General features: G+C 39.2%; 1 protein-coding gene across 9 annotated transcripts in view; it reads left to right on the top strand.

Annotated features, from left to right (window-relative positions):
* The first annotated feature begins 1,268 nt into the window (after nt 1-1,268).
* iqsec3a (IQ motif and Sec7 domain ArfGEF 3a) overlaps nt 1,269-21,886 on the top strand; it is a 71,590-nt gene continuing 50,972 nt past the window's right edge. For 4 of the 9 annotated variants that reach the window (XR_013279140.1, XR_013279141.1, XM_077500710.1 and 1 more), the window contains exons 1-2: nt 1,269-1,947; nt 12,290-12,370. Coding sequence is in view for 4 of the 9 variants with exons in the window: in XM_077500710.1 (XP_077356836.1) it covers nt 1,391-1,947; nt 12,290-12,370 (638 nt within the window). In the remaining 5 variants the exon portion in view is untranslated. Of the gene's footprint in view, nt 1,948-4,523; nt 4,814-10,166; nt 10,326-11,347; nt 11,827-12,289; nt 12,371-21,886 lie in introns of those variants that run through there. The other 5 variants (XM_077500715.1, XM_077500714.1, XM_077500711.1 and 2 more) reach the window with 5 other exon arrangements.

Raw genomic sequence — 21,886 nt, forward strand, 5'->3', positions numbered from 1 at the left:
AGATGGTAGTAAACATCCACACGACTTTGAGAATCTTAAAAAGAACCCCCCAAAAAAGTATATATATATATATATATATATATATATATATATATATATATATATATATATATATATATATATATATGTTCGAACATGATTATACATTCATTGTGCAGCTGTAAAATTGCACAATTATGCACTTTTTTAAAAATTAGGTTATATTATTGTCAGTTCAACATATTTCATTGAAACAATAAAGACATCGTTGTATTAAATGTGTCTTGCGTGTTAAACTACAGTTACAAATAGATGTAATTTTCTGTGTAAAGGTTGAATATCGACTTCACTAAATGATGACTAAAACTTTAATTAATTTTAGTCAAAAGACTATAAAACTAAATTCAAATTTCTTGTCAGAATTAACACTGCTTCCAACACAAGCTGATTCCAATCAACAGGATCGTTAACAGGCTTATGCACAGCTTGCTAATGAGCTGATCATGTATCAGCTGGGCTGGAGAAACCTAACTGACTGCTAAGGTAATTATGTACATATTATTCCATATTTTCTCTTTTATTACATAGAATTAATTGTAAAGCATTTATTCGACATTTTGCTGTCCGTTGGAGCTGCTGCAAAGTCTATCTGTTCCGAGAGGAATGCGAGAAAGAGGAATTTCACTCGAGAAAGAGGAACACCCTTCAAGTCGGTAAACAAAACGTCAAAGATAGTGATTGTAAAAGTTCTATGGTTAAAGGATGTCTGTTGTGTTTATGACTGCTGTATTGTTGCCCACAATGTTGCTTTTTTTTCCCCGCCTCCTTTTACTGACCATTTGTTAGCGAACGCCATGAAAAGACAAGAAGTGTGAATGTGTGAACATTTTTATTCAATTTATATGTTCAATAAAACTTAATTGAATCATTATTTAAGTAATAATCTACATTTAAGCATAGTCTTAAACTGTTAATGCTGTTACAGTGACTCACAATAAATATATCTTGCTCACGATGGCTTAGTTATATGTTTCTTAAATTAAGGATTAGTTGGTCAAATTGTTAGACGCTTAAGAGTTTGTATTACATGCAAAAGAAAGCTCCATGGGGATTAATATTATTAAAATGCATTCAAGCAGGTCACGCAAATGCAAAAATAACAGAAATGGGTCAAAATGGTGATTCCCCCGCTCTTCCCCTGCGTGCCGACGTGGTGACGTCATCGCTCGCCCATGACCACTCCCCCTCACTCCACTGACGCCGACACTCCCACCCCCCACCATTCCGAGAAAGAGCGAGACGACACAAACCCAGCGTCAGTCTCCCGGATCTGCCTCCTCCTCCGCCGTCGACGCAGCCGAAAGAGAGCGCCGGCACCGCGGCCGCACCCCCCCCCCCCCCGCCGCCAGTGATGGAGAGCCTGCTGGATAACCCCATGAAAGCCGTGCTGTACCTCAAGGAGCTCACCACCATCGTGCAGAACCAGCAGAGCCTCATCCAGACGCAGCGGCAGCGCATCGACGAGCTGGAGCGCAAGGTGGAGGACCTGATCGGCGAGAACCGACAGCTCCGGGACCCCCATCAGTACGTGCAGAATCAGCACCGCCACCACCACCCCGCGCCCCAGCCGCAGCCGCCGGCTCCCCAGGCGCACGCCCACCCGCATCAGCACCACAACAAGGCTGCCGGCGGCCAGCATCAGCATCACCACCATCAGCAGCGTTCCTCCTCCTCCCCTCCTCCTCCGACTCCTCCCACCGCGACCTCCACGCCGGCGCCGCACCACCACCACCACCACCCGCAGCATCTGCAGCTGGTGCCCGCCACCTCGCCACAGTGCCCGCAAGCCGGACAGGCCAGCCCGGAGACCGCCGAGGAGGGCAAGAGGAGCCCCTGCTGCAAGTCGCTGGTCCCGCAGACCCCCACCACCACGCTGTGCCGCTCGGTGGGACTGGCCAGGAAGGCTGAGTGAGTACAATGCAAAAATCAATGCTTTTTCGATTCCACTAACACTGCAAAGGAGGCCTTGCCTTGGGATAGCATCAACATTTCCAAATGACCTTAGCACCCTTGAGAGACAAAAGTGAAACTAATATACAGAAAAATAGATGACACACGTGATACGACATGCTAAATCTTAATTCCAAATTAGGCATTAGTCACACAGCTGTTCTCCATTTTAGGATCAATGGATCCTTAATGGGTATTGATTTTTAAGACCATGGCTGAAATGTTTCATTTATCGCGGCAAGTGGAGTGAAATCGAAAGCACTTCTCAGACATTAGTCAGCATTTTTAAAAACTCATAATGAACTTCTTACCCTTTACGTCCAAATATGGTCAATTTCAACAATCGACTGTATCTGTTACTTTCACGCATTGTACTAGAGATAGACCAGTATGTTTTATTTATTTTTTTTCCTGACACGATGATTGTTGTTGTCAAGGAGGCCGATAACCGATATTTGGAGCCGATATTCATTTTCAGGAAAAAAAAAAAAAAAGGGGGGAATAAAAATATTGGCATCAAAATGTTTTAAAATACAAATCTTGACTTAAAGTATGTTAATTGAACAATTTTTCAGAATTTTCAAAATGTAGAAGTTTTTTTATATTTATTTTTTAAATTTTAGACAATAAACATCCTTTTAAGTTTCTAAGAAAATATTCAGGGTTATCAATACATCTCAAAAATTTAAATGGTCACTTAAACAACTAAATACTAGAATTCTCTATAGTTTTCTACAGTTAATATTTTTTTTCTCCAAAATTTAAAAATACCTGAAATCTTAAACTTTAACATTTCTTTGTTTTAATTTCAAACAAAAACAAAACTGTGTGAGAAGTGTCATAAAGCTCCGCCTCCTGCTCACTCTGCGGGAGCCGTGCAGCATTATGTCGCCTAGAGATTGAAAGTATGGATGCATGGTTTTTTTTCGTTTTTTTTTTTTTTTTTTTTTTAACAATAATAAATGGGAAAAGGTTGGAGGAAAAATGCATTGCTGCAATCTTCAGTGCAGATGTTTATCGTATCACTCATGGCTTTAAGACCTTTGGAAAATAATTGGCAAAAATGACGTGATCACAATTTTTGGCTACAATGAAGAATTTAAAGGTTTTTTTTTTTTTGTGTGGTCAGGGAGTCAGCTAGTAGTGCTGTGCAATACTGCAAATGTTGGTATCAATCCGATACCAATTAAATATAGGGCCAGTATCACTGATACCGATATCGATGCTTTTTGAAAACTATAATATATAATTATGAAAAAAAGGTAGCTGTATCATTGAAATGCGTATTCTCAATCAAATTTCAACCATTAAGTGTTTTTGTATTTTTTAAAGGATAAAACTAGGACAAAGTTAATTGCTAAATAGAAAATACTATTTCAATGTTTACCTCCCCAGAAACATTCCAACCATGACAAAATATTTTTTTTTTAACTCATTAGCTCCCAAAAACTTATAAATACGTCATATTTTAAATGTTTTAAGTGTCCCAAAGACGTATTTATACGTTTTTTTTGTTTTTTATGCCAGAGCATAGAGAAGGCTTTGTTGCAGCCTCTCTACTGCAGAAAATGGTTGAGTGGCAGCAGAGTATAAGAGATCAACCAGGCCATGTTCTATTGCTAATTGCTGCACAGCAGAAACAGATAGGAATATACTTTTTTTTCCCTGATAAAAGAAGAGACTCTGATCTCTCTTTTGGTATGTTACATATTTTTATAGCAATAGAACACAATATTTCACGGGCCTTGAAAAATCAGTCAAAATCCAGGAAAACACTTAAGTGAAAATGGTTGGGAGTGAATGAGTTAACATTCTTAAACAAAGTGCACAAAGTGATCATATGACAGGAAATTGAAACAAATACTTTATCATATACTGTTCAGAAACTACAAATACAAAAATTAAAATGCTGCCTTCAACACTTCCTTTTCAACCAAAATAAACAAGATGTTAAACAAATATAAACCATAAAACAACATACCAAAAAAAATGATTTTTCAAGTACAATAGTTCAATCTATTGTGCAATCTACTATAAAGATGAGATATTACATCTAATACTAAACTTTTTTTCAATGTGTTAAAATTAAAGACGTTTTTCAGCATGGTATTATGGTGATGTTGGCGCACACCGGCATATGATAGCAATCGTGGCACGGATGAGCACGAGCCTGGACGTCAAATCCACGTCAGAGCCCGTTTGCCCGCCGCCGCGCACTCAAGGTCACCGGCTCGGCCGCTGAGCTCCATCTGCTCCGGTCGGCCGCATTGTTTGATAATCCTGATTGATTCACGCCGACGTGACTCCGCAAATGTATACGGTCGTAAAACAGGAGGGAAATGAAGGAAAGGCTTTATAGGCTGAGACGAGGATGAGAGCTGGCAAGCGAGATAATCGTGGTTGAACTTTAGATGACATCACATAGGCGAGCACCAATGGGAGCCCGGGTGACGTTTGACGGGCCAAGCGGGATGTCAACAAGAAGGTTACCCCGGTAACCAGATGACTTGGAAGGGCTACATTTGGGAGAAGATCACTCGGATGTGTCACGGAGATCCAACCTAGGTGGAGTGGAGGGGATTGTTTTTTTTTTTGTTTTTTGTTTTTTTTTGACAGACGCCTCTCTGCCTGACATCAATCCTCAGGACGGTGCGGGATCAGCTCATCGCCGGGATTTTTTCCCCCCTTTGCTCATTTGCTTGATTTAACAAAAAAAAAAAAAAAAAAGGAAGGAGAGGGCGGGTAATCTATTTGCCAGGCGGTAAATGAAAAATGAAATGCTCAGTCACGTCACACACCTTCCTCATCTCACGCTTTGATGAAGGTAACGCTCAAGAGAATCTGGTACCACGTCTCCAAAAATCCAACAAATATTTTTCTAATGTGTGTTTTAACAAGCGTTCGATATGATTGCACTTCATAGGCAAATATACAGTTCTAGGGATGTCGGGCGATTAAAATTTGTTAACGTAATTAATCGCATGACTTCAATAGTTAATAGTTTTCTTTTAAGTTTGCGTATTCTTGTTAACATAAGTGTAAAAAATGTTAAACTAATAGAAATATGGTCGCATGTTGTAGACATTCATACAGTAATTTCATAATTCTTAAAATTGACTGTACTGTACTGTAAAAAAAACGAGTGTGATATTGATTTGTGTTAGGGTCATTTTCTGCCACTAGATGGCATAATTGCATTTGTAAGATGTTGGTGACAGCTCAGTGCATTTTTCTTTTCATATTAAGAGCTATCTAATCTTTAACATGAAGTAACTTGTGAAAGTCTGCACGTTTTTAAAATTGCAAAATGCAACATGACCCCAGTCTCCACAAATATATACATTATTATTATTATTATTACTATTATTATTAAATTTATTACTGCTACATTTTGATGTGGATGTGTCTGCTGTGTTACGACTTCAAAGTAAGCTGTGGTCATTAATTGTATGTTTAAAAAAAATAAAATAATTAATGGCATTAAAGAAAAATTAAATTAACTCAAAATGAATACACTAATTTTGACTCCCCTAGTAATAATCTAAAAAAATAAAATAAATAAAAAATACATAAATAAAAAATAAATAAATAAAAATAAAATAAAACATAAATGACATTACAAAAAAGAAACCAGGACATTCAACTCAACACAAGAGGTAATTTCTTCAAAAATATTACATATAATTTGTACTATAGGCCTTTTAATCAATTGTAAAGATTTGATATACATACAAAATTCGTTTACAAAATTTTGAAAAACGGGGTGAGATTTCTGAAACTTTTTCTTGTGAATGAAGAATTTTATCAGACATAAAATGAGATTCGTAGATATTTCCTCATTTTTGTTTTGTCGGATGAGTCCAAATGTTATGTGATCACTGGATAAAGACGCTGAAACTGAAGTGATTTTAAACAGAGAAGGCCAAAACATCCCTAATGAAAATTAAACTGCACTAATAAAATAGCCACTAGAGGGTGCTAGATGTGCACAAATGGAAATTAACCTGACTTTTTTTTTAACAGATGTGTTCCTTTTAAATTTTGTGACCATGACGACGACGATATTGTGGCAGTTTTAATATCACGATATTGCCCTTATCGTTACATCCCTAGTGTGCATGCGTTCCCTAGCCGCTCTGATGTATTATCCCCTCGTTCTTACAATGCCAAACACTCCAAAAAAAAAAAAAAGAGGATAACGTGCCGGCTGGCACCACATATTTCCTATCGCAGACCTCCTCTAATAATGACATAAAAGGAGGATGCAATAAATGTATTTGTTCGGTTTGTTGGTGAATTGGACAACATCTTAACGCCTCAAAGGAATGAAGGCAACTTGTGTGTAAAAAAAAAAAAAAATCAATATCTTTCTGCTTTTTTCACTGTAAAAGACAAGTGCGGGGGACCCAGATAGATTGCTAGCTGATGGATGGGAAGGGGTCGGGGAATCTATACTCTCCATCTCTGCCTTCTCAGCACTAAGACTCCAAAAGTCAAACGTTCATTTCTGCAAAGCCGTGCTTTTATCCGGGCGTCCCCTCCCGTCGGCCGGAACGGGAGTCACGTGCGCCCGCTGGTCATGACGGGGTTGACTCCACACTTGCTGCAATCGAAATCACATAATATCACATTTGGGTGCTTTTAAATTGCTTCATTTCTCAGCGGTGTGGACGGAGCTGCTGGCGGGTATGTGAGCAAGTTGAGCAAAGTCATCCCCTGTCAGCGGTTGCGGGATTATTAACGAAACATCCCGAGAGCTGAAATGGAGTACGGCGTGACTCGCAGTGGTCACTGGGGCCGTGAAAGCGCGAGCTCATTCTCGGGACCCAATTGGATGGGAAAACATTCTCCCCCATCTGTCGTGGCCAATTCACTCCCTGGAAGCTTAGCACTGGAAATCCCTCAGATAATTCCCTTGTTTTGGATCAAATTAAGTGATGAAAAAAACATTTAAACGCAATTCCTCAACTGACATGTTGAAGTGGAGCGGCGGAAACAACTGCTAGCAACCTGTCCTCATCCTTAAGGAAGGAGATTGGCTCAGAATGCTCCAGAAAGAAATCTTTTGACTTCCATTTCTCTTAGCGGCAATGGGAATGCTCTGCTCCAGTTCAGAAAAGTATGGAATTTGTGGAGTCCATATCACTGCAAACCATTCGGAAATGGATGTAACTGAACCACATTCTTTATCAACACATGAATAGAGACAATATAACAGTACTCACTAGAATGTATTATTTATCCTCTGCGAAGAGTGACGAACAGTAGTTGTGAAACTCTTCTTTTTCATTTGTTTCTCTATGATTCTATGTGTTTATAAAATATATTATTGATTGCTAGTTTCCTTATTTATTTGTGATATGTGATGTATGTCACATATATGTGATTTTTAGTAGATTTAGTTTGATATAAATCCGAATAATGACGTTTGAAAGTCACACAGAAATGACGTCATCCAGCATCAGCCAATAGAAAAGCATCTTCAGATGACGTTGCGTTTTTTAAATATTGCGCATATTAAAAAAAAACTAATACTAATACTGAAACTAACTAAACTAAAACAATTTTTTTTTTTAAAGAACTAAAATAAAAACTAACAGAAGCCCACTGAAAACGAATAAAAACCGACTAAAATGAAAAATTCCCAAACTATAATAAGCCTACTCCCATATTGCAAATAAATTGGTTTATATACTGTAGCATTTTTCTAAATATGCAAAAGCACAAAGAAATTATTTGGACAATTTTTAGGACTAAACACAATTTCTCGTCATAACATTATGTGGCCCTTGCGTCCTTCTGATTTTCTGTAGGTGGCCCTCACATGAAAAAGTTTGGACACCCCTGGTTTAGAGCCACCATAATTATTATGGTTCACGAAACTCAATTTCCGTTAATGAAATAAAAGAAACACAAAAATGTGCGGAGAGCAACAAAAACGAACTGAAAGTACATCTTTTTACGTTTATCAATAACCTGAAGGTTGCCCGTTGATTGGTTGCTTGCAAACATGCACACATTATTTGTGTGCTATAGCCTGAGGAAACGTCAGGTATGGTTAACTCCACCAAGGAGCGTGATGCTCCCTACCGCCTACCTCGGGCATCCAGGCGTGACGGAGGGAACCGGAACAGGCATGGCGCGTCCAATCGACTTCTGATGCATCAGTGTTGATTATTTTATATTTTTTTATCTATTATTGGATTCTGTGTGACTGAAAACAAAGTGAGGATGCAACTAATTAGCTCGCTAGACTGATCATTCACTCTCCTTATGCCCTTTGCCCCGACTACAGTACATCGGCTGTGTGAGGCAACCTTTAAAATTAACACGCAGATAAATAATCCCCAAGTGGGGCGAAATTGCATTCCGCAAACTTCACAGCAATAAATCAGTGCCAGCGCATGGACGGCAAATGAACTCCAAGAAGTAGTCCGGTCCATTCCCAGAGCTCCCAACTCTCAGGCTTTCTTTAAATGTCAGTTCTGCTTCTCTTCGCTCTTAAAAAAAAAAAAAGAGCTTTCAAGCTTTTATTTTCCTGTGAGAGGGGAGTTGGGAGTTGTTGAAGAGAGAAACAATTTGGACTGAGGATGCTTTTGTTTGATGTTGAGGGTGATGACATTTTCTGCTGTGATTGTTTTTCAAACTTGATTAAAAGATTTTGTTTTTTTAAAGACGTATATCTGTTGTTTAGACTCAAAATTGTTTCAAATTTCGACTATTAATTGTTAGCCGGATGAACAGTGTGTTCGATAGATTGGTAATGCCTCTCATCAGCATTTTACTCATAAATCTTGTAACTCACATTGTTTACCATTGTTGTGAATTAATTTAACAGTCTGAAATATATTTTTGCCTTTTAAACCCATGTACTTGAGTTTGTCACTAGTATTTTACACTAGGCTACTGCTAATGCTCGTCATCATGAGTAGCACGGCTATGTCATCATAAATAGTTTTTTAGTTGTCAAAAATAAAAAATAAAAAATCATTTTTGTTGTCGACCATGATTGTAAATATGTATTTATTTATTTAAAAATTAGCATTCTAATAATTCGCTTGGTCACATTGAAAGCGTTGATTGATTGGTATGTCTGCTTCGTAACCCGGCAGTAGGAAATGCGCCCCTGTAGGCAAACACGTGATACTTCAAGAGCAGCAATTTCCGGTATTTTAGTTTAGAATGGCACTTATAAAGCCTGTAACGTACATTCTTTATCGTTGTTGTGATTAATGTAATTATGTGAAATATTTTACGATATTTTACACAGGTTTTAGTGAAGAATTTGTCGCTATTTTACCGAGTAAGCTAGCTGCTAATAGGCGCTAACTTATGCTAACGCTAATAATAACCATTAAAAGTTAAAATGCTATATGTTTACATTTAATCGTGACACACCACTTTTTTTTTCACTTCAATAAGACGTACAAAACGTTTTATCTTCTTCTTTAATCTTTGTATAATACACTTTTTGGTTTAGAACTCAGTCGAATAGTGTCGTGTGTAGTATGACTGGGCCGACCTTGAACCCTTTGCCTTCTGCCTTCTTTTCTTCTTTTTTTAGGACAAAAGACACATTTTTCTTGCTCTTTTGAGCTTGCTCTTGCTATTTGTCCATCAGGCTCAGTCTCTTGTGAGCGATGCGCTGACGCAAACCTTTCAAGCAGTCTTTTTTTTTTTTTTTTTTTAAGATGTCTCTATTTATGTATGTGTGCTTTTAAGATGGGCAGAGAGATGTTTTGGAAGGTTGGCGTACTCGCCCGACGCACACAGCTGCCCCGCCAACATGTATTTCTCTTCCTTTCTGCCAAAATTGAAAGTGAATGCTTTTGGCGTGTCGTCATTGATTAAGCAGCGCTTTTTTTTTTTTGCCGCGTTGCCATGAGCGGAATTGACGTCTGATAAACGAAGCAAGTTGAAATGACGTGTAATAACCGCGCTAATTGCCTTTCAACGCTCGAGCTGACACAAACATGGCACTAAATGTTCCTCTCATCACGCTTCTTCTGTTGTGTGTGTGTGTGTGTGTTGTGCGACACTGTTTAGGGGCATCACGAGCAGAGAATGCGGTGGCTATTGATACAGCAACGAGCCGCATGCAAACACATTAGTTACGGGAGGTTAAAGCGACACAGTGGTAGCGCGGTGTGCAGATTAGAAACCCCCCCACCCCCCACGTCCTCCCTCCACCCCGCTAAGACGACTCGCTTTCGAAATTTCTGTGCCAATGCTGTATTAGCTAGTTTCGTCCGGCAGCGGGAACGAGGAGGGCCAGGAAGCGGGGTCTCACAAGTTCAATTTAATCTTAGGAAGGCTGATTTGATCAAGGACACTGTGTGAGTAGAGACAAATGTGACTTCGCATAGATAAAGACATAAATGTGTACAATATATGAAACATTTATGCATATTTTTGTAGGTTGTACAGAGAATCCTGAAATGGTGAAAAGATTGTAACGAGGGTTGCTTGATAATGAAAAAAACGATAATCACGATTAATATGGTAATAATTGAAATCACGATTAGGACAATCAACAACAAAATGTTTAAATGTAAAAAAATATGAAGACAAATGCATTTCTTTGAAACACTATAATTATGCAAGTTTATTTTTGGACCAAACAAGATTTTTTTTTTGTTATTTTAAAATTTTATTTTAAAGTTTTATTTTAAAACAACAATATGTAAATATATACATTTAAACAACTCAAAATTAGTGTTAGTAATCTTTTATTTTTGTTGACGATTATGCCAAATTTGTAATTGTGGCGTGTAATAATTGAAATTGTATTTGAATTTCGATTAATTGCACGGCCCGACTTGAAACAAATGTTCCCATAGGAATAATGAAAATAAAAGTATTTACAGTATAAATAAATACATACATTTGGCTGGGAAAAATCGGAAAAAAAAAGTCCCAAACAAAATGCACTTATGTCTTTCGATTAACTTTGTATCTAATGGAAAAAATTCTCACAATTTTATTACCTGTTCTATGAAGCTGAACTAGGGCTTTTCGACTATGAAGAAAATATTAATCATGATTAATTTGGTAATAATTGAAATCACGATTAGGACAATCATTTTTTTTTTTTTGATACAAAACAAGAAAATGTTTAAGCATGTAAAAAATAAAGAAAAATACATTTCTTTGAAACACTATAATTATGCCAGTTCCTTTGGACTAAACTAATTAAATTAGTCATTTTAAAATAAAAAGGTACAAATATAGAAATTTAAACAAGTCAAAATTAGTATTAATATTTTATTTTTGTTTACAATTATGCTGATTTTGTAATTGTGGAGTGTAAAAATTAAAACTGAATTTCGATTAATTGCACAGCCCTAAATTTGTAAACAATCAGTGGATCCCAAAACATGAACAAATAAATAGGGTTTACAAAAACATTTATTAACAAATTTAGGCAATTTAAGTCCCAACAAAAAGAGCTTGCATGGCAAGATAAAACAATAACAAAAACACACGCAACCTTGCGCAGAACCGTGAAACAAACTTGAGCCAGTCCAAAAAGGCCACAAAGGAAAAGTAAAACAAAAATCTTCAAAAACAAGACAGGAAGGCAAGACCAAGGTTGCAAAAAAGGTCTAGGAGTCAAGGCTATCTTGGGCTGAAGCATAAGCAAGCAAATAGTCCGCCCAAAGACAGGCACAGAAGCAGCTTCTTAAATATACAAGACATAATTGCTGATGAGCAGCAGCTGTGCAGAGTTTCTTGAGGGCCAGCGCTGGTCAGGCTTTTTTTTTTTTTTTTTTTCTTTTCTCGTGTGTGTATGTATGTGAGATGCCGAAGATGAATCAGAAGGAGAGTGCTGAAAAGGTAACCCAGAGTTCATTCTGTCTCCTTTTCAGACGATTTGCCCTAATGTGTCCAAATGAAGGTCCACTTTTGTTTTTGTGTCATTTTTTCCCCCCCTCACAGTCTGTATTGCTCATTACCTCAAACGAAACAAAATGAAATCCACGCCTGTAAATACTTCCAAATGTTAGTCAGGTCTTTAGAGATGTACCAAAAGATTTTATTTTCAAAAATAAGACTGACAGCCCAGAATAATCTCCTAACCGCAAAGTGTCTCGACTGAAACTGTTGCTGCTGTTACACTGCTGGCACCCATCTTTATTTATCTTCATATCAAGAGACAAAACGTCCCAGTAGCTCCTTCGTTTTTTTTTTTTTTCATTTACGTCGTTGTGAAAAGCAAAAAGTCTTTGTGTCTATCTCCATAGCGACGCCACCCCGTCTGCCTGGTCTGACTCCTCGTTTCTCCTCTTTATTTACCCAGCAACCAAACGGTGCTGCACCAGTTCTGCTGCCCGGCCCCGGACGCCCCCGAGGGGGAGACGTCGTCCGCCTGTGTCCCCAGGTAAGATCGTTGTGTGGCACATGCACCACACTTGGAAAAATGTGTTAGCTGTACTCGCAGCTAGTTACCATGCTTGAAAAATGATACAACTACCCCAGTAGTCTGTTGATGTGGTTTGTTCAACACTTGAATCATTTTTAGGTCGTCTCAAATTCGAATTCCAGCTAATTTAGCATTCTCAAGTTAATGATAATTTGTTACGTTTAGCTATCCAGATGGCTTTCCAGCGTGCATGCTAGTCCAAAAATTAGCAGTCTCCTATTGATGCACGATCCATTCTGGAGTATCATCCGGTTTTCAATGTATTTTTTATTTTTTTTTTAAGTGAGTGATTCATCTGTCCAAAGAGCATCGATAGCAATTAAGCCCTCTGCACCAAAATGCTTTGTTTTTACTCTTTTTATCTGCCTTGTCAGAGCAAGCAGATAGGCTAATGGTGACGAATCACATTGAGAAGCAGCCTCTGCTATTGACCAATTGAAAAGCCAAGTGTTGGACGTAACAATAAAAATGGTGATCCGACTTGCAAACCACCTCAAAGCAGGACTTTCATGGGGCCGACAACTCCTTTTTGTTGTTGTTGTTTTCTTATCACATCTTATCTCCCCCCCCCCTTTTCTTCCAAATGCTGTTTTATTGTTGATTTGCGCCTTGTTGTCCGTGATTTCACGCGGCATCACATCCCCTGTCCCCCCCCCACACACACACACAGACACGCACTAAGCGCCGCACCTCATCTCGTCCATTTCCGTTCCATGCTCACACCATGCGGGCCTTTTGTCTGTCCACTGTGGTCACATTGAGTTTGAGATTTATTTGTTTTGTTTTTTTAAACCACCAAATTTGTATTTGTGCAGCAAGGGGGAGTGAGCATTGATGTGCGTGCTGTATGAGGTGGGGATCTTTCATGTGAGAAAGTGGTGAGCACATGTAATGCATCTGTGTTCATGTGGAGGCACAGGGGGGAAAAAAAAATGATGTTGCATGCTTTTTGCTTGGCAGTGGGTAGAACGTAGCGCCTTGTCTTATTTGTGTGTGCGTCTCAGTGTACTTGAATGACCTTCAAATCATCAGGCATACTTTTACATAACAGGAAGGTTCAGTACACAACTTTTTGGACAAACTGTTTTTCTTTATGTTTTCAAGCCTCACAGATATATCTTATGTTGACATATTGATAAAATGTTGCGAAATGCTGTCGCTGCAACAGAAAAACAAAACAAAACTTTGTAACAAATAGACACCCGAGTGGCCATGGGCAGCATTGGGGGATGACATTATATGAATTTCAGTTGACTGGAGCATATTTTTTACAGTCAAACCTCGATTTTGAAACGCTTCTGTTCTCAACCAAATCGGTTTTCAACCAGAAAATTCGAGAATTTTATGTCTCAGAACTTCATTGTTATTTACGCAAATCTTTTTTTTTAGTTTTGCATCGTGTATTAGCCCCTAATCATGGGTCCAAAGAAAGCAAGTGCAAGTGGTAAAGCTGGTGAAGAAAAGAGGAAAGTAGTGTGCAGAACTATTGAATTTAAAAAAGAAATGTTAGCATTTTGTTTTTGTTTTTTTTTTCATCATTTTTCAACACGTGTTTTTGCCTCAGCCAATCAGGAATGAGGAATGAGGTCATCTTCCTCAGGGGCTGGTCCAGCCAGCTGTTTGAGAGAAAAAAAAAAAAAAAAAAAAAAAGGCCCCCGGGGACCCGACTTGGCCTGAATTCGTATTGAAATCCTCAGCAGTGAGTCACTTTACATGAGTCAGCTCATGAGCATCCTGAGGTTTGTTTGACCCACACATTTCCTAGCCGGCAAAAGGATGTTCATCACATCTGAGCGTTTCGTTCCCCTCTCCATTCCGCAGCTTATCTCCACCTTGTGAAGTGAACCCAGAAAGGAGGAGGAGGGCGGGGGGGTTTATTACAGAAGAGATTTCATAAAAGCGCAACATTTTGATGACTTTGCTGCAGCATCTCCTGCGTGCGTGCGTGCATGCGTGTGCTACATCCTCCCGCCTCCGAATCAGCACTTTTCACCTTTTTGCTGCCTCAGTTTTCAGCTCGTATACCACGTCCAAGCAATTCTCATAGTTTGGGGGATTAAAAAGGGACAATCTATTGATTTTGGACAGTCATTGTAGTATTTTACATTTTATTTTGTACAATTAGTGACACAAATGTCAGTAAATGTTATGAAAAGTTGTACAAAATCTGTTGATTTTCAGCCATGCGGTTGTGCTCATGAGTTTACATTTTTGTAAACTTAAGAGCACAACTGTATCTGACATTGTCATGTGCTGGAGGTTGGATCCCAAGGCGCAGACACAAATAAGGTTTTAACTATTTATTCACATCAAACTTGACTAGACGAGAAACAAAGAGAGTTGCACAGAGGGACAGAAAGCAATAATCCGGCGAAACACACACACTTCTAGACTGCACCTACAGACAGTGAATCGATCTGACTGGTTGTAGCAAGTAAAAGACTAAAGAACGACATCACAAAGGTCTGTCACCTCAAGGATTAAAGATTGACATCACATAGCCTAACACGAGTTTAAACTAGATGATGGTTATATGATGGTTACATCAGTTCAAAACAGGCACTTGTTATCTCAGTACAAAACAAAATTTATTTGGCTGTACTGAAAAGTTAAAATACAACGGAACTGAGTAAAATGTATTGTAAATGTACTGTATATAAAAAGTAAAAAGGAAAAAATGTGAATCAATCACCAATTTAGAGTAGCCGATTAGTCAACGTAAGATGACATTCAATAACAATTATCAAGTTCAATTTACAACCACAATCTTCACATTATCAAGGATGAAATCTTATTGATTTTGACCAATATACGGTACGTTTACCTCACTCCTGCTTAATCAGACCCATTATATTCTCTCTAGCACAGTTGAATAGTACACACTATAATTTGCGAGCTCCATTGTAATATCTTTACAAAAATGCAATTATCGCCCTATTTGACGTCAAACAGATAAATCAGATAATAGAGAAATCCTCCGATAATTATCGGCAATTATCGCCCAATCTTGATGTTATACAGATAAACCGGATAATAAAGACATTTGCCGAAAATTAGCAGCAACTATCAACCAATTTGATTTCATACAGATAACCCGGATAATAGAGAAATCTGCCGATAATTATTGGCAATTATTGACCAGTTTGATTTCAATTGTATTCAAGTAAATTTTGCAAACGGTTGTCTGCAAAACAAAAATATAAAATAATTTGTGCTGATTTTTTTTTTTTGCTGTGTGCAAAGCGCACATGCTCAGTGCAAACAAAACCCCTACACCACCGAGCGAATGCTCCATGCGCACACTCTGCCAATAATGAGCGCCACTGCCCCCTAATGTAGTGGAGGTGAAATTGCACTTTATTCTAGGACAGTAAAAAAATAAAAAAATAAAATGCATGCTCCTCGACGTCAAACGCGCCCCCCTGGGGCGGAAATCTCCGTAAAAAGAGCTGCTGCGGTCTAATTCTTGGTTTTAAAGAATGTCTCACTTGTAATGTCACAAAAGTTTCCATAATCACGTTCTCGCGTCTCTCCCTCCAGACCTCAAGGTATGAATGTGAGGGACTTTTTCACTCTTACAAAAATGTCTGTATCGAAAAGCTCCTCCGACATATTTTTTTTCTTTTTTTTAAAAAGAAAGAGTCGACCCTTTGTCATTCTTTTCGGTCAAAAAGAGGAAAGCCATATCTCCTTTTAAAATATCGTGTACTCCTTAGCACCTTTCAAAAGGGCACGCATGGATCTGTATCTTCCTGTTTTTCTCTATTCACACTTTTTTTTTACCTCGGCACCCCAATTCCTCTTGGGATTAATCATATCGGCCAACCACGTCGCTTCTTACATTTTTATCAAAAGCGGTCATATATAATCTCCTTCTTGGGGGTCCTCCCCCTATAGGTTTATCATGCTCGATTCATTTCCATCCTAGCCCATCCTCGTGCTGCACAGACATACAGACGCACACCCCCTCCCAGCCATTTCCTTCCCCCCGCCCCACCCTCCCCCCATCCTCATATTGCACACACACAGGCACACTTCATCTCTTTTTGAAATCCTAACCCTAACCCTTATTTTTATCGTTTTCCTTTCATACGTCATCCAAAAAAGTCTTTGATCGTGACCTCTTGACCCCCGATCGATCATTTTTATCGTTCCCTTTCATCCTACATCATACCAGGCCTTTGATCGTGACCTCTTGACCTCGATCGATCATTTTTATCGTTCCTTTCATCCTACGTCATCAAAGGACATCAAAGGACATCAAAGCGAATGAGGCCATCAATCAAATTTTGATCGCGACGAACTAAAACGGCATTCACTCCCTCTCTGTTGTGCCACAATGTCCCGTGTCAAGGTGAGTGTTTGTCTATGCGAGGGAGAGGAAAGAAACGACCAAAAAAAAAGGTTTTGTTTGTCGAAATTGCCTCCAGAGCTGCAATTACGAACCTCTGAGGGTGCTAATTAGGCGAAGGCCTACGTTTTGACTCCCTTTGTGTCCTGAAACAGGCGAGCGTCCGGAGGCCTCACCCGCCTACCGTTGCTCAGCAATTTGCACACGGCGCGTAAAAAAGCTGTAAAACCGCAAAATGCGTCGGCACGAACACCTTTTTAATGATGTACAAATCATCAATATAGTCTCTTTATTCTCCCTGTTTGGCTTTACAAGCTGAGTTGTTTTTTTTTGCAGATAATCAATCTTCTTCTACAAGTTTAGCTGTTTAGTCCATGTAGCCTAGCGCTAGGTCTTTTGAAACTTCAGCTGGGCCTGGCGTCAGCACTAGATCGAGTGCTGACAAGGCATTTCTTGACGATAATGAGTCGGAAAGGAGCGCGAGGAAGAGAGGTGTGCAGTTTACATCACACAAGTGACGAGAAGTAGGGCTGCAATGATTCATCGAGCTATTCGATTCCGAAAGATTGAAGCAAAATCTTGGCTTCAAATCTTTGTAGGGATGATTTTTCTTTTTTTTTTTTTAACGCAGAGTAATGTGGTAGTAGAAATAAGCTGTCGCGATGGCTGTCAGCCAAGAGGAAATCGTGCATAACTGACAGAGAATGTCAAAAAAAAGTTTGGGATCATTTCAAACTTGGCAAGGAAGATAAAGTGCTACGAGTTCCAACACAAGAGAACTTGCACTATATTGAATTTGTGGAATATAAGTGGCCAAACCCACCAAGTTTTATCCATCTCCGGGGACGGCCATTTTGCCACATGCTGTCGACCTCAAATGACATCATAGTTGCTCAGAGCTCAGGAAACGCCAATCATGGCTCAAGTTCAGAAAACAGGGATGCCATGATTGGGCGTTATCTGAGCCCTGAGCAGACATGATGTGATTTTCAGTTGGCAGCAAGTGGCACAAATAAAAACTGCTATATTTTGCTACATATTCCACAAACAGAATATTAATCAGAATACCGTGCTTGTCAACAACAAAGGCGGATAGCCATGTCGTAGTCGTTTTGCGCAACCTCCTTAGCTTGATTATGTTTTTATAGCAAAATATTTTGTGTGATGTTGTACTTGAATTGCCATTGTCACTTTTCCTGTGTTCGTCTCACTGATGTGTATATATTACTGGATAGCCGATACACGCCCGTGCAAGCGGCCATCTTACTCCTCCCATCTCGCGAGCAGACTATTGTATAAACTAGTTTGAAGACCCCCTTTTTCTTTTATCGTTCAGTTCCTTAGACCCCAATATTAGACCCCAATATTGGCAGTCATCGCTTGTTGAATTATAGTTATAATTCTTTAATAAAAAATATACATGTTACCTCCTGAAAAGATTATTAAGCATATCATTTATACGTATATTTAAGGCAAGTTGTAATATGTCTGAAGTCCTCTTGTTTATGTTTAACAAATTTAAAACATCATAAATCGGGCTGTTTCTACTAAATACTGTCTCAAATGTTCTCCAATTTCAATACAGTAAATGCATAGGATTGTATGCCGAGAACTGTTTCTTTGGAGGAGTAATATGGCGGCCTCGCGTTTTCGAAAGTCTTGGCCTATCGGCTATCCAGTAATATATTCAGACCAGTGGTTCGTCTTCTTCGCTGATTCTTCTTCTATGCTTTCCATTAACGCCCTGTGGCTGCACTACAGCGCCCCACCAGACTTGGCATATATATTACAGCCATTAAATGTCCTCAGCATCTTCTTTTGGACACTCGCATATCTTGAAACGTTTCTGTCTATACAAGATTTTTTTGAGGAACGTGTGAAGTCTCTGTTTGTTAACAACCATCTAACTCTACACTCATCATAACCAATTCTAAAAAAATATATATTTAAAAGCTTCTTCTAGTTAATGACGTGAACCTTAGGACAAACAGCTTTGCATTGCGACACTCAATTCCCTCTGTTTCCTTGTTATTCTAAAAATAGAGCCTGTGTCACACTAACATAAGGTGATTAAAAAAAGAAAAGAAAAAAAAAGCAGCCGGCATCCTTTTTTTTTGGACCGTGTCACGCTTCGACACCTAGTGCCTAACGTTGAGCAGTTTTTCCGTGCTGAGTCATGCTTGCAGCGTCACTCTGTCACTCCAGGTGTCACCTCGGCTTTGGCTCAGCCTGTCATCATGAATTATCTGTTAAAGATGCCAGGGAAGAAGAACCGCAGAGGGAGGGAAAATGTTTAAAAGAATTAAAACGAGTATAAATAGGACTAACACGAGCGCAGCAAGGGGTGGGCTGGGGTGTGCTTGCTTGTTTGTGTGAGCCGTCCCCATGCAGCCAACCGTTGAAGCACGCGTTAGCCGGCAGGTTTAACTTGTAAGATGGGAATACCGAGCTTCAAGATGGGGACGGTGGGGTACGCAGGTGCGCAAACAATACAAGCATGAGCTTTCTGGTGTTTGAATGCATCTTATTTCTGCCAGCTGATGCACCTGCACAGCTGCGTTTGATGTGTTTGATTCAATAAAAGGGAGAAATATGTACACACTGTTCACCTGCTTGCATGCAGATTAGGTTTTGTCGGCTGCTCACAATGCTATAAATTAAATCCCACTCTCTTTTTGACGTCTACTTTGCGAAAGGTTGTTATTTTACGAGGCCTCGAGCAAGTTATTGATCAGTAGCTTCATCATTTTATGATTAATCACACAAGATGAGATGAGCACTTCTGATTTTCATACTTTCGGTTACTATTTGGAATGATGAAATTGGCTTTTGGGGAATGCAGCGTGCTGCTTTTGAAACGAGAGGTCGGCAGCAGGTTAGGTGACTGATCGACGAGAGAAAAACGTTGACCCTGTCGTCGACAAGAGGCAGCACTTTGAGAGTAATAACAGACACAATTACAGTGTTAATAACTGCTTTCTTTCGGTGTACTTGCCTTTTTCTCCTTAGGCAATGCAACTGTCGCCCCCACAACCAGACACCTTGTCTCATCTAAAAAAAAAAAAGTAAAGTAAAGTGAAGTCATGCGTATAATAAGTCTAGTCAAGTGCTGTGACTATCGAATATTTTTAGAATCGATTAATGGACTAATCAGATTCATTTTCATTTTGCATTAAAGTGTATTGCAAAAGCATTTTCCCCCCTGATTAATGTTTATGAACAAGTGATGTTCTACTATGTTACCGGTTTGGTCATTGTTTTCCAAATTAAAAACAAATGTTTGCAAATGTCCTATTTTGATTAACTCATTTACTCCCAGCCAATTTCACAGAAGCAATCCCGTTAACTCCCGGCTGTTTTACTGGGTTTTGATTGATTTTGCAAGGCCCGCAGAATTTTGTGTACTATTGCTATAAAAACATGGCATCGACCAAAAGAAAGATTAAAGTCTCTTCTTTCATCAAGAAAAAAAAGTTTCCGGTTTCCAGCAATTAGCATTAAAATATAGCTATTATTCACAAATCTATTTAGAATTGTGAGCAATTGAACTTTTTTTTTCAACATCGCCCTGGTTGCTCTCCTTTGCTCTCCTGCCACCTGCTGGCCGTTTGTGTAATAACTACTATTTCCTCAACCGTTCTTTGCAGTTGAGAGGCTGCATCAAAGCCTTCTGTATGCTCTTGCCTAAAAAAAACAAAAAACAAAGAAAAACGTATAAATACGTCTCTGGGATATTTAAAACGTTTAAAATTGAACGTATTTATCCGTTTTTGGGAGCAAATGAGTTAAACACGGTAGATGATCAGTCTTCTTTCATGAAGGACTACAGAAAACTGAACAATTATTGTTGATATGTTGAAATCAGACGATTTGGACTATTTTAAATTAAAAACATTCCTCCAAACGATTACTCCTATAGAATGTTTCCTTGGCCTTGTTTTCTCCCCCTCGCAAATGTGCAAACAGATGAGACTCGAGTAAGAAAGCCACCGTGCGGTAAACATGACGATTGTTAGGCAATTATGTACAAACGCGGGAGTATTTGCCAGGAAAGCCTCTATTTGCAGCGTACCATTCTTGCCGTTCTTGACGATTTGAATCAAGGTGAGGCAGGGCACGTCATGAATTCAGTCTATATGTTAGCATCTCTGAACAAAGAGATGCTTATTAATGCAGAAGCTTCTTTTCTGCATGATTCATTCTCAGTAGACATACTGTACACAAGAGGGGTGGGGGGGTGGCTTAAGAGATTTCGTCAAAGTGACGAGACAGAGCTTCAAAATTCACATCCTGGAATATAGGACAGAGCGATTGTATTGCAAGTCAGCCTCATGGAGGGCAGCGCGCTCGTCCATCTTCTCGTCTCCGCCCTCGTCGGCCAACTCTGACACCCGGCGGCGCTAAATCTTCCAACCTAGCGGCGGACGTTAAGGATGGACGACGGGTTGCTTGACAGCGCTCGTGAAGAGAATATGGGCGCGAGTAAAGCTTCACTTTGTGCTGACTCTCCAGCAGAGGCGCATCCTGTAAATATGCACACACCTCGCTGGGGCCCGCTATCAATTTGCATGCTCAATGATTCATTAGCCACCTTCACACTGGACCTGAGCGGCTTTTTAAAAAATAGATACTTTATCTATCCCATGAGGAAAATGAGCTTGTCACAGCAGCAATATTCACAATATATACACGCAACCAACCAAGTGAGAAAACAAATTTAAGGAACTTTAAATCTAATATAAGCAGGAAGAAAAGGAGGTAGAGAGATATTGCCAGTCTGAGGTATGTAGTCAAATAGTTCCGTTTTGCTATCATATATATATATATATATTTTCGCTTATTTTACGCAGCCTGTCTGGACAATGTCTGTCTGGACAGTAGATCGGGAAGATGACTTTGTCTCTTTGGTTCAAGAGAGACTGGCAGCATTGTATGATATTATCGTTAAAGGGTATGCCGACAAAGGTATGAAAGCCAAGCTATGGCATGACATGGGGACGTGACTGGATATAGCAGGTAGAATTTTACTTTTATAACTGTGAAAAAAAACAGAGGGTTTCGTTCACGTGGGAGGACATCAAAAAGTAACCAGTGTGCATTGTTTACATATTTATATCCCGCCC

The sequence above is a fragment of the Festucalex cinctus genome, chromosome 16, assembly GCF_051991245.1.
Source record: "Festucalex cinctus isolate MCC-2025b chromosome 16, RoL_Fcin_1.0, whole genome shotgun sequence".
NCBI lineage: Eukaryota > Metazoa > Chordata > Actinopteri > Syngnathiformes > Syngnathidae > Festucalex > Festucalex cinctus.